Here is a 13,984-nt window from a genome sequence, read left to right on the forward strand (position 1 = left end):
GTGCCTAGCAAGAACGGCGGCGTGAACAGAAAAGGGAATGGGTGCTGCGGTGGCGGAAGGAGACCACCGACGATGAGCGGGCCGCGGACGCCAAGCGTAAGTGTGCTGCCCACCAGGACTGCGAGGCGAAAAAAAAATTCTAACCGTCCATGCGACGACGATCCCGCAAACTTGGAACGTTTCACCGGAGCAACGGTCAATCACCACATACGAGTACACAGCTTTGCTGGACCTTCACAGAGTGGAAAGGCACGGATATTTTCTCTCCTGATTTCTTGCTTGCCATATTTGTAAATCTCCCTGGAGTTTTATGTTTCTATATTCTTTACATCAAGTTTACCACCTTTGTTTCACCCACTTTCTTTTTGGTGAATTCTGGTTGTGTATTCGCCGATAAAATTACTCTGTACTTGGTTGGCACCTTTCTTTACCGCGTTCTCCCGTCCGCGTCCCACACTTTTGAGGTACACATATTTGTGCATTTATTTTCATCCGTGTTCCTTGGCCTTTCTTCAAAGCCAACTTTGCCGTTCGCTTTTCTGACTTCCAATTAAATAAGCCCAACCCGTGTCCTCCAACTCGGGATCAGTTGTAGTTTTACCTTGAGCCGCCAATGCCAACCCTCCCACCTAACTCCCCACTCCGACAAAATCCCTGATCATAACCACAGAATCCCATATGAGAACGTTGACGCCGACACCATTACCCTTTTCCAAATTCCGCACACCACCTTTCATTTATTGTAGTGTTTCGTTGTAGTTGCGTTCCCCTTCATCATAGAATTTTTCTTGATGGATGTTTGACTAAGTCTTTCCTTAGTTTATATATTCACGAAGTTCAAAAAACAGACACCGCGCCGCGAAACACTCTATCCATAAAGTTAGAACTAACTCTATGGAATGACCTAATGATAGCATTTATAAACCACAGCTACGAACAACAGACGCTTGTCAAGCACTTTTTTGAAATTTTCAGAGCAGCCCTGACCAAAAAAGAAATTTCAATGAGCATTGTTGCTGGCCACTTTGCCCATCCACAAGATATCAAGGCCGCGAGGTACTATTCCATCGTTTCCCTAATGCCAGTGAGGCGAGAAGGAGGCAGCTATGGGCCCAGAAACCGCAGATGAGCAAGCCCATAATGGCGATGGTTGGTGTACGCTGGCAGCGTTTTCAGCCAGAAGACAAGCTTTGCCAGGTAAGAGAAATTACATTATTTCGTGTTTTAACAGCTGAGCTGTATAAGCCGGCCGTAAAGTGTGCCGCCTGCCACTGCGATGCCTAGCAGCCACCTCGCGGAGCGTCGCGCGCTATGCTCGGGAGAGAGAAAGAGAAAATGAGAGCGAGAGAGTGCGCGCGTCGCGCGCTATGCTAGAATTGGGCTCGAAACTATGCCTCGAACTCGGCAAGAAAGCTTCACTTTAAAAGGAAACATACCAAATCACTACTGCACGTCTGCAGATTTTCTTCTCACGTGTGGAGTCTCACACGTGTTCTTGGGACAAAGGAACGACAACACAGTATACAGTGCAAACAATCAAAAGCGCATTTATTGCACCTTTTGAATACACTAATGCCTGCTAGCTGACAAATCGAGGAAGTCCGACTCACCACGACCGGATAGCGAGCGAATGTGTTCACCCCCATGCTGGAAACCAACGCATAGTTGTTCGCGTGTACGGTCACGCCAACGGTGGCGCGTTCGAACGGTGATCGTGTTCGTCCATTCCGGTGTTTGCTCCTAGCCTCGCGAGACGAAGCGAGACCGTCTCGCGCGGCTAGGAGCAGGACACCGGACGCGCGGGACGTGCGCGCCGCTTACCGACCTCAATTCAAAGAGCAGCCTTCTCCCTTTTTCGCCCAAGTAACCCCGCCATTAGGTGGCGTTAGCAGCGCAACCCCCGCGCCATCTCTCGCAATACGCCGCAACCACACCGACCGCCACCGTCGTAAAGCCACGCGGCGAAGCCGGATTACAGGAGACCTGAGCCATGCCGGGAAAACAACGTCAGGGGACGCGTGAGAGCCGCGCATCCCCATACATGGTACATGTCCTACACGATTCCTGGCAGTCCAAAACAGACAACTTATCCAACTACTAACATTAAAATTTGTTCTCACAGCCTTCCCTCAGCATTTTGTGAAAAAAAAAACGCAATCGTAACAGGAAGAGCTGCTACAGTCTTGCCCCAGTCCGCTGCGAATCAAAGTTGACTCAAGCGTGACGTGAGCGTCTGCTCCATATGCGCTACACGCATGCCTGTTCTTTCTTTCAATTGTTTTCATGTTTTTTTTTTCCTCGGTGGTCATCTCGTTTTACTACCGCCCATTAACTTAGCTGCCGACCTTTAACCTTATGGACCGAGGAAGACATCCGGCTCTGCTGCACGCAGATGGCCTTCTCGGTAGCCCCAAGAGCGGTGCGAAAACCTGGAACTCAGGACTGAGCATTATCGAAGACACACGTCGTATCTTGGATACGATCTTAAGGTACACTTTGGGTTTCTTGTATCTGTTTTATGAAACGTTCGACACGGCGTGTGTCAGTATCTGTCATTTCGATCCATTGATTGAAATATCGTTTATTTTGGTTGCACTATACACCTATCGCAACTTCCACGTTGACGTTCAGAGTCATCGATGGCTAGCAGATGACGGCGAATAAAGTTATATGAGGGGACGGCATTTTTTCTATTAGCTCTCTTTTCAAAGAGACAAACACAGCCAGGAATACAGACAATGCGTAAACACATTGCCACCGAGAAACTCTGCACTCTAACGAATGTCAAGAGCTCGTCTACCTCTATTTTCTTGGAAAAATAGGATACTCCGCGGCGCTGTTATGTCCAAAATTAGAAACGGGGTTAACTGTAACTAAAAGCGATCGTCATTATTCGTTTGACGAGTACGTTATTACGTAATTATGTACGTGAGTACGTAATTACGTGAGTACGGTGATGTGACCTGACTCACAACATACAGTCAATACGGATAGTTAAAAGAAATTCACTGATCAAGTTTTTTATATACTTCAGAAGGCACGTAATAAATGCAAAATTCAAGTCATCGAGAGGTCAGAGCGCACCATTTTACTAGAAAGTTTTGGCGTAGGATGAGATTAGGGAAAGAGGCGTTGGATATGCGTCTTGAAATAATTGCTGTTCAGGTGACAGATTTCAATTTTCCACCATGATGAAACATTATTTGGAGAAGCAATGTATTAGTGACAGTTGTTCGTATTAGGCAATGTTAATCACTGTAAAACACCCTCACAGACTCTCCACAATTGAATTAGAAGACGCAATAGCAGGCAAACATGAGAGCTGTTTTATTGCATTTGCGCTATGTTCGCCGCGGTAACAGATTTCTCTGCGCACCGCCGTGCTGTATGAAGTCCTGTAATCTAAAAAGATGCCAGATCATTCCGCCATAGCTACACCCAATTTGCTCATCAGTTCACTATCTAGAATGATCTGAGTACCATGAGTCATTTTGGATACCGTCATGCTTAGCCAGCAACGTGAGTCAGTGCACACGGCAACGCGAAACGTACTTTCAATTCTTTAGGATATGTGTATTAAGTACACAGCTACAACCGTCTTTTACATTTGTCTACAGCCAGATCTATGCACATTTCCCCGACTACCTTTAATAATCATGGTCTTGAAAGTGGTAACTATGCCTTATTTGCTTCTGGATGGAAAGTATGGCCAATAGTTTTTGCACTATTTCCTCGCACAATGTACAAATAGTACTTATTGGTGCATTTTCTCTTATAACACCATGTTCTAATCATATAACATGATCTGGCTTCATACATTGATACTGAGCGCTTTAAATGAACATTAAACTTCTCTCTTAATTTCATTCTTTGATTTTTATATATAGTCGTATAGGTTGCTGCCAGTACATCGTGCCTATCCAGTATCCTGTTGATTCATCTCTGACATTGGGTCACGGTGTTAATGTAATAGTCACTGATTAGTTTCATGGCTCCCTTTCTTCACGGTGAATCGGCGTTCTTTCATGTTGTCCCAATGCCTTCTAAGGTAAAATAAGCAGTATAAAAGCTATAGTGCTACACCGTTTGTTATACTATTTCCTGGAAACATCTATCGAAGGGTTCAGCTTGACTCTTGATAGTCGGCCAGCTATCTTAGATCAAGCACCATCTGCTATTACGCGGATGACCGTGTCCTCTCCTCTTTTTTCTCTCTCTCTGATGGCGACAAAGTGCAAGTAAGCTGAGCATTTTGAAATACTGTCGGTAGAGGTGCACACAGTCAGATACGCTATGTGATTATTGATGCAAACCTTTTCTGCCGTTTTCATTCAGGCCAGTTTACGCTGCCCAAAAACAGAGCCCGATGCGACGTTTTGTTTATAAACCAGAAGAATTACTGTTATGTAATCGGAAAATACATTTCAACCTACTCAATGCGTAATCTGAAGATTGATAAGGGGCGACTGCGAAAACGATACTTATTGTAATGAAGAAGAGCGAGCCGATAAGGTCAGCCAAATCGGCCACGCCTGCAGTGCAGCCACTGAGACAGCCGGATCGCCATCCGCTCCGGCTTCCAGCTGTTCATGCTCTGCGCCGCTTGACTGCTTACGATTGGCTCTACCTGATGAAAGCACCCCTTGTCATTATAAACAAACACGCTGAAAATAAAAAGCTGGCCCACCTGAGTAGCAGCCGTCATTACCTCGTACTGATTACAAAGGCAGCCTGTAAAAATCTCTGAGCGCCTGGAACTGCACCCAGCGTTTACGGGGGACAGCACACCTGGCACTGTACCTACATACGGTATTCCTGGTACTGTGCCAGCAGCTCTGTCGACCACAGGCGCCCAAACAACCAATGCCGAATCACGCGACATTTCGCGAAAGTGATCGTATCCCCGATGCTGAACACTAGCAAATAGCGGGCCTTAACAATGTTTTCACAGACCTATATAGAGTTTTGCGAAACCACGGTATCTTACTTATTAGGACATCCATCGAAATAATACTCACGTGTTAATAAAGAATTAGAAACAAACGAGGTCTCATGCAGGAGATAAGGAATTTGCAAGCCAAAGATTGCAAACTTGCAGAGGTCTCTACAATGGATGTGAGGAGTTAACTAATGTATTGATGTTTCTTTTAAAAAAAATGCGAGTAACGTATCGGATACAAATAATGCGCTAGTATCTTGTATCTGTATCGCGAGTGCTTATCGCGGCTATCGCCTCGTATTTGTATCATATTTTAATTTCGAAGTATGTTTGCCCAGCCCTACTCGCACTGAGAAAAGTTCAAGTTTTGACCGCTCCTCGACCCCCTTCGAAGAGGTACCCAAGAGTGTGTAGCAGCTATAGAAGCCGGAAAGAAAATGAAACATAAGCGAAAACACACATGATCTGGAACGTAACCTAACCTGCTCCCGTTTCCAACTGCTGTTGTAGTGCGCTTTTGCCTTCATCGCAAACAGGAACAATCCGCTATAAGTGACCTTTTGTGGCTCCATCTCTCGGCGTTCTCGGCAGGCTGTACTCTTTTACTTAACGCGGCCTCCAAAACCGTTGTCGACAAACGCAAGCGTACGCGGCGTGGAAGGTTTTTCCGGCAGTCTCGGAGGCAGCGGTGTAGCCGATCGGACGGGGGTCGTGTGGAGTGGGAGGGTCCGCAACGTCCTCGCGTGCGGAGGAGGAGGGCAGGGCGCAACTCCCCCTCGGCGTAAACAGCAACAGGCGTGGAGGTGGAGGTGGCGGTGGCTGGAGAAGTACAGACTTGCACCGTGCCGGTCTCGCAGTCGCATCTGCTCGCGTGCATCTGTTAGTTGTCCGGAAGATGGCGCGCGTCCAGCCGATGTTCGGTGATCGCCTGCCGGCTGCTGTTCCCGCCTCCGTGTCAGCGGATGCTTCCTGCTGCTCGTGCTCCCGCTGACTGACTCTTCGCCGGACCGATTCCTGATGCGGAACGGAGTGCGCGCACGCGTTGATCATCATCGTCCCCCGCTGGCTGCCAGACAACGGGATAACGTTGCCGTCTTGTCTCTCTCTCTCTCTCAGTTGACTTTCGGACTCTTCGATGCGCGGTTTCTTATCTGTCTCGTATGTAGTCGCCGTTCTGCCTGGTGCTCGTGCGCAGTGCACCGTTATAGCCATGCACAACAACCACTGCCGAGTTTCGTCGTCTTCGCTTCGGGAGCGACGTCGTCTGTGCCCGCTTTCCGGAACGATTCGGTAGTTTGAGGCCGTGAAGCCGCTCACTTTCTTCGGTTGGCCGAGTCGATTACGATTAGAGTTTCTGACTCTGCTCGATTTTCGAGTGAAGTGTACTTACCTACTGCGAGCGCGTTCGCGATTCTTCTCCATCGAAACTGAAAGGAAAGATGAAGATGTCACCGAAAGTGTCACCGCCACTGCTGCTGCTTCTCGCAACCGTCGTTGTTTCAGTGGTGAGTTGAGACTTAAACTTTTTTACATAAAATACCCGAAACGTTTTCCCTTATTTTTCATTGACTAGTGAGATACGAATTTCGTGTTTCTCAAAAAAGGACGATTTTCTCATTTCGTGCAAGTCTGGGTAGTGACAGTACCGACATGTACTCGCGGTTTTGGGTATATATATATATATATATATATATATATATATATATATATATATATAGATAGAGAAACTTTATTTGGCTGGAAAATATATTAAGTATAGCGGTGGTCGGAGCCCCTCAGTCCAGGGCCCCACTGGCCTCTGCCGCCTGCCTGACCTGGCTAATTAAGGACTTTTGCCCTGCCAAGTTCGGAACGGGAGAGGGTGTAAGTTCGCGTCTTCGCTGAAAAGAAATATGAGTTTGCCTCCACCTTTTCGCCCCGTGAATCTCTATAAGAACAAAAAATCATATGTTTGTATTATAACTTTTTCTTAATGATGGATGTAAAGGCCGATTGTGTGATTACTTATCCGACTCGTTCTCACATTGTCAGCGCTCATTTTTCTGCTCGTAACCTGGATTTAACTGAATTTGTTGAATGCCAAGTGGCGTAGCAGCAGAAGCTCGTGCAGCAAAGTATAAGCATTCATATACAGATCCTCTTTATCATCTAGAACCTGCACAACAGAGCAACAAAATTATGCTATTCAGTCAATCATACTTGTTAAAAATTTCCTGCGAGAAGCTTTTGGCGCCTGATAAATGGCGAAAGTTAGCGAACCCCACAATAAATTGTTTTCTGATACTCGTGAAGAGTGCGGCATCATCATCACTCCACATAGAGTCTGCGATCGCCGAGAGGCGAGCTAACTGGAGCAAAGATTCGGCCATCCAAGGAGGTCTCCTTGCAGCCATCTCTCTATTTGCGACACTCATTTTTTTTTTTTTTTGGGGGGGGGGGGGGAACCTCCACCAAAGGTACGATCACTTTCCGTCATCATGGGACTGGCCATTGATATTCAATTCCAATTTCGTAGTTATTTTTACATGGCGCAAAAAGAAACGGAATATGTTCAGAGCCATAGCCGATTGTTTGTAGAGAGTCTAGTTACATAGAGCTTATATTACTGCAAGTAAGAACAAAATATTTCACAAGAGTCAAAACGCAATTGGTTCGCGCTTCTTTTGCACTCGTGTCTTGTTGTGCTTTTTAAAACTGAGTACATCAAATTTAGTATTGTGTTTCGGGTCTGCCTTTTGCTAACGCTTGTGCGACGTTGAAACTTGAAAAAAAAATTATTCTATGAAGGCATGGAGAATGGGTGAAACAGGACCTACGTGTATTGCCTCATGCTTTCATGCAGTCACGAGGCGTTTTAGTTTAGGAAGGACTGCGACGCAGATTTGTTTGTTTTTTTTTTTTTTTTTTTTAGTTTCTTGCTGAAAATGTCCCATGCTCTAGCCACCGTATACCCATGCCGAGAAGAACGCAGAACTCATTTTGCGTCATTCACGGGACGAAAAAGTAACATAAATTATTCGAACCTCTAAGTATAATCAGACCACAGATGACCAACCAAAAAAAGGAGGCAAACTAATATTTTTTTTTGTTTGTTTCTTAAAAAAACTTGGACTACGCTTAATTAAGCTTCGCCTTTAAGAGTGGAACGCGATAGCATTAAAAGATCCCTGGCTGCTTATCAGGCTTTTTTCTCGTATATTCAAATTACTATCCGGCGCTATCACGTCTGTAGGCTGTGGTTAAGTCGTACGTAACGGTTTTTTCTGGCCGATTTTACTTTGAGAAATTCAATTTTTGTACACTAATGCCTTGCGCCACGCGAAGGGCCCGCCCGGTCGGGATGGTTCGATATGATCTCGTTCGGCATGATTATTTCCGCCAGACGCCGATGCTTACGCCGATGCCGACAACGACACCGATGGCAATGCCTGATTTTCTGCGACACGGGTCCCTTAACGCTGTCCCGTTAAAAAGTGTGCAAGCACTACTAGAAGCGTGGAGAGTTCGTGGAGAGTTGTGGAGAGATGATTTCCCGCGAAGTAGGGGCTAAAGAAGGAACTTCGATTCAGAAAAGTCACGACTTGCCATGGGCATTTCGATCGGGAGAAAAAAAAGCGCATCCTATGTTTCACGTGTGTACAAAGCGCAGGATTTACAGCTTTTGCCTGCAGTGCCTTTAGGCGAGGGCTCCAAGGAGGTATGCGCTATCAAACTAACCGTAATAATGCACTGTTGTTCCAATTACTTTTTTGTTTTTGCAATACGCTCTTCAACACATTCAAGCACAAAAGTAACTGTAACGCCCATGCATGTACTTCGTCCCGCAGTTTGGGGAATAACTCACGGTATAGTAGAATCCTGAGGCCTGTAATATAGTTAGCAAATTAGTAAGGAACCTCGCATTGCGTTTAAAAACCACTGCGCGCCTTTATGGGTTCGCTCTCATCTGATACAGTTCGCGATTTGCGCCTCCTAACACTTTGCGTAGCTCTTCTGAAGTGTATATTCTTTTTATCTGCGCTTCGACAAGACCGCTAGGCAAACACGATACAGCCACTTAAAAGCTTGTTTTGCGTCTTCGCTTCCCCGCACATATCTCGTCCTCGTCTCTATTTTCGCTCTCGTGCTGCTGCTTATCGAGACTCCAGTCTTTGGGTCTTCGGCAGAAAGAAAGCGCTATTAGCATACGATAGGCTAGAGAGAGAGAGAGAGAGAGAGACGCACTTCGGGCCCGCTCTCTTGACGACATATAGGCGGCTCTCCTCTGTCTACCATGCACTCAGCTGACCTCATCATCTTCTCTACGGACGCTCACCGACAAGCGGGGCGTTAAACTCTCCATCGATCAGCGCTCCTGTCAACACGGTTCTTGAAAAGCGCTCCACTTTCCTCCTCCCTGTACCCATCCTGCCCTCACCCCCCCCCCCCCCCCCCCCGCTTTGCCACCCCTCCTGCTCCCGCCTTACACACGCAGGCTCCCCACACGCGCAAGCCTCAATGCAGGGCGCATGCACTTGGGAGATGCTTGCACGCTGTAATGTCCTGTTCGTTCGAAGGAAATGGACCAGTGCGAAAGATGGGACGTGTGGTAGACTACAAATCTGCTCAAAAAATGCCTCGTCGTTCCAGTTAAGATCGTCCCGAATAGTCGGAGGGACGCTTTGGGGAAACTGTTAATTGAAACACCAATCTACGTCGTAGCACCTTTTAATGTCACGTATATCCAAGGTGGTGCTAGTCTTAGGATTTATGCTTAGAAGATATCACTCCAGTGCTCCTCGGCTTCAATTTCGCACTTACATCTATCCTAAAGGTAGTAGAGTAAAAGCTAATTATCAAATTTTCAGTATTTAGCAAAATTACCTGTAATATTTAATTGCTGATAACGTCCGCCAACCCACGTTGCCTATCTGCTAAAACGGCAGGCGCTTAAATATGACAGTTTCCTTAAAAAACTGTTTCACTTGCAAAGAACCTAAAACTAAAACACTGGTACTCAATTTCAACGCCAGGCGCCATGTTATACGTGGTGTGACATGACGCCTGTCATTGAAGTAAATAATGGTTCGCTTCCGTTTTTTTTTTTTCTGCTACGTGTTTACTCGCTGCACGTGGTAGCAGAGTGATCGTGACATACTGCTGCTGAGCACGAAGTCGAGGGTTCCATTCCCGGCTTAGTTTTCCTTAGTTTTACTTAGTACTTAGTTTTAGGTTCGCGTTAAGCAACCCAGATGGTCGAAATGTACACCCGAGCCCTGCACTATGAAGTCTACAGTAACCCAAACGTTGCGTTGGGACATTAAAACCCAATCAATCAATCAATCAATCGATCAATACATTCTTGTTTAAGGAGTAGAAACAGTCAATGCGCCGATGTGCGCGACCACTATGCAGCAAGCAGCCCGGTATAGCTGTCGCTTTGCCGCCAGCCGTTACGGGGCGCTCGTAAGAGTGTTTGTCAACGCGGACGTGACGAGCCAGTCCGCCAATCTCCAAATCCTGAAGGTCCGGCATTTTGAAACTCTGCCAGCATGGTGATTTTGGAACCAAGAAAACCGCGCTCATAGATAACTCAGTCCTGCTGGTGTGTACGCGCGTGTTCGTCACCGTGCTCCGGAGGTTGTAACTCCGGTTCCAACGAGCACGGCGGCAAAATGGAAACGAGCATCCGCAGTTTTCCTTCCTTATCTAATCGCGCTGTGCGTCACCCATTTTTCTCCTGATGCGCGTGCCCGCGCGCGCCTGGGCGTGCTTATCGAGAGTCCGCAGTGCAGTTTGGTGACCCTCGGAAGAAGAGGTGAGAATAAGTGGAAGGAGACGTGCACACAGCCTTTTTCGAAGAAGCAGTGTATACCAAAAGCGTCAGCCAGTAAATGCACCCACTCACGGCGCCTACACCCAGCGTCGGTCCTCGTTAGATTAGATAACGTGAGGACTTCGGCAAACACGCTCCTTTTCATTCACGTCCGTGTGAAGCACCAGCTGCGGCCCACTGTCTGCTACCGCCTTCAGACGTGTCTGGAGAGACACTTAGAGCAGCGCTAAATCAGCCTGAACTGGCGTGTTATTCTCTCAGAACTCAGTTTTCATTGATCAGGAGGGAAAGTGATGAATAACACTGAAGAAACTGGAGACCAGGCCTCTATTTCTTTAATGCTAAGCTCAAGCCCTAGCATCGGTGCATGTCAGTGTGACGTCAGCGATTTTAATGTGTCTTCGCCTATTGGAGCCGTGTTGGCGTGGCAGTAGTCATTATATTACTTGTGAAGCAATTTGTTCTTTTAAGAATGTGCAATGCGGTCCTTCTTTGCAGATTAACAGTAAACTGGACCCGAGCATATCTTGCTTAGTGTGATGCCACGCTATAAGCTTGCTGAAACTATGTTGAAAATTAATCTTTACATTCTTCTTTCTTTTTTTTTGTTTTCGCCAAGGGATTTTTGACTTCTCTGCGATTGCATATTAAGAGTTCGATCTAACGCCAATGTTGTGAGCTAGGCTCCGGATGAGGGCCTCCTTAGTATACTTCTTCCCAGTTAGCGCTACATATAGTTCTGCCTGAACGGAACTTATCCCGTGAAAACTATTGTCTTGTTCTTATCACCTACAAAGAACACTATACATAGAGAGATATGTTCAGGAAGATTTTTACATTGACAGGTGAGAGTGTTGATTAAGCTTGGTTTAATCAACCACCTCGTGGTTGATTAAACTTGGTTTAATCAACCACGGTTTAAACTTGGTTTAATCAACCACGATTGGCGGACAATCGCCAATCTTACCATGAACGGGAGCTTGGCAGCGATATAACCGAAGGAACGATATAACCAAAAGATTGGTGGCGACGCCACCTTGACATTTCTGCACCAGCTTGCCATGACGTCACGGATTTTGACAGTGTCTTCTATACCCCGTTTGAAGACCGACGCTACCGTATGTTCCAATGACTGATGGTGTTCTCCATGAAAACACGAACTCGGAAGCTTTTGATTCTCGTTTTATTTTATTTTGTGCATTTGACATGGCAGTTGATGTCCTTTCAGAATAGTACAACCTTTTTGCATGTGATACGTAACTGCTAGGCAGTCTGTAGATATTTATCACAAATGAAACGCACGAGAAACACCGACACAGCACAAGCGCTTGTCTTGTGTTTGTTTTTAACGTATGATTTGTTTGCGGCTTAAGCTATACGTATCTGAGCAGCCCTCTCCCTGCAAACGCACGCTGCGATGGCTCGTAGAAGTCGCTAGTTTCCAAAATGGCTGTGCTAAGCTTTCCGGCATAGTGATGATGCTCAAGCCAAAAGTGTAATGATGAAACTGGAATTGAAGCGAAAGTTACTTTAAAACAGCCAAATTATATATATCTGGACGGACTGACCACAAGTACAAAATTAGGGAATACCAGGCCAGGACGAACCTGTATGCAAATTCGTTTTTTTTTTTGTAAAAACTATCGCTCAGGGGAATCGACTGACGTATGAGCATGTGTATAGTGAGAATGAAGATGTATTTTCTTTTTTTTTTTTGTAAGCTTGTAACCCCCCTGCTGTAACGCCTTCGGGTTAAGCGGGGAAATGTATGAATAAAGAATAAAAAATAATAAAAGCATGACCATTCTCTCCAGGCTTATCGGGGCAGCGAAAACAGTACCTGCACATATATAAATACACCTCAAATGTCCTTGCAAAGACGGAAACGTCTTCCTAGCGTCGAGGGCAGCGAAACCCGCCCGAGCCGGCTCGCATCTTCTCACGGAAACCGCGATAGGCCGCGATGTGTTTCGGCACGTGAGCGCCTCCGCGGAATTCGCACCGCATCTTCTCTTCCTGTCTCCGTTTTATCGGACGCCGTACCGACCCTTCCCCTAGTCGCACAATAACTGTCCTTGGGCGACTGCCAGGCTAAAAAGAAAGTGTTACTGTCGTCGCCCGGTGAGCTAGGAAAAACATCGTCGCATCTTATCGCCGACCTCCCGCAGCGTTTGTCGGATCGCTTCGCTAAGCGACAATGCTCCGCATTGCACTTCGGGCGCAATCGGCCATGCTGCGAATAAACAGGGCCTGATTCACTGACGGCGCTCCATAGCGTTAGCGAGCGGCCTGTGTTCTTAACGGCGCAGTGCTGCAGTGGCAGACTCGCCGTTACGGCGGCTCTCTAAAAGGTCCCATCCGTTCCGCAGGTAGCGTATTTGCGAGCGCGAGCTTGCGTTGATATATGCCGCATCCCAGGCTGTACAAAGCGCCTGCTATACCCAAACCGCAAACATTGGAACCAATGCCAAGCAGTGTGTGGACATATATGTGCATTGTAGGACGCGTGAGTGTGTTTGCGCTGGAGATAGCGCCGCAGTATGTGTGTCTTTGTGTTTGTTCCGTGTGTTTATATTTGAATATACGGGTGTGTTTGTGCTCGTACGTGTGTTTTTGTGTTTGTTCGTGTATTTATATTTGTATTCATGGGTGTGTTTGTGCACGTATGTGTGTTTTTGTGTTTGTTCGTGTGTTTATGTTTGTTTTCCCGTGCGTGTTTGTGCTCGTGCGTGTGTATGTGTGTTTTGTGTACCTGTGTGTTTGTCTATGTGCGTATGTTTCTGCTTGTGCGCGTTCGAGTGATAGACAGCGCATTCACTGCAGTCGTTTAGAATCCCGAACATCCACGAAAGACGTCGTGTTAAGGGTAAGCAGTGAATTGACCTCGTACAAGTGGATTTGGCTCGCTGTTCGTGTTGTCACTTGGATAATTTTCTGCTCAGTTGGCGAGTCTTCTGGCGGACTCCTACGTGTTCGAGGTTTGTTAGTGATAAAAAAATAATGTTTTGATGTATTTCGTGCATCTGTTACTCATGTCATCTAATCGATAGTGCAGGTAGCCTAGAATAGTAAATTCATCTAGACTTGTAGCTTCCGTCGCACACAAGAACAGGGGCCCAAAAGCTTTCACCACCGGTCAGAACAAAGCTGTGCCATAGCGCTTCGTCAGCGAAGACAGGCTCTTCATCTTGGAAATCTAGCCAAAACTAGCTTGGAAGTCCAACCAACGG

The 13,984-nt window shown here is 46.5% G+C and overlaps 1 protein-coding gene across 1 annotated transcript in view; it reads left to right on the forward strand.

Annotated features, from left to right (window-relative positions):
• The first annotated feature begins 5,752 nt into the window (after positions 1–5,752).
• Positions 5,753–13,984, forward strand: part of LOC119448816 (uncharacterized) — a 46,432-nt gene continuing 38,200 nt past the window's right edge. The window contains exon 1 of the mRNA XM_037712031.2: positions 5,753–6,444. Coding sequence (XP_037567959.2) covers positions 6,379–6,444 — 66 coding nt within the window. The 5' untranslated portion in view covers positions 5,753–6,378. The remainder of the gene's footprint in view (positions 6,445–13,984) is intronic.

The sequence above is a fragment of the Dermacentor silvarum genome, chromosome 4 (genome assembly GCF_013339745.2).
Source record: "Dermacentor silvarum isolate Dsil-2018 chromosome 4, BIME_Dsil_1.4, whole genome shotgun sequence".
Classification (NCBI taxonomy): domain Eukaryota; kingdom Metazoa; phylum Arthropoda; class Arachnida; order Ixodida; family Ixodidae; genus Dermacentor; species Dermacentor silvarum.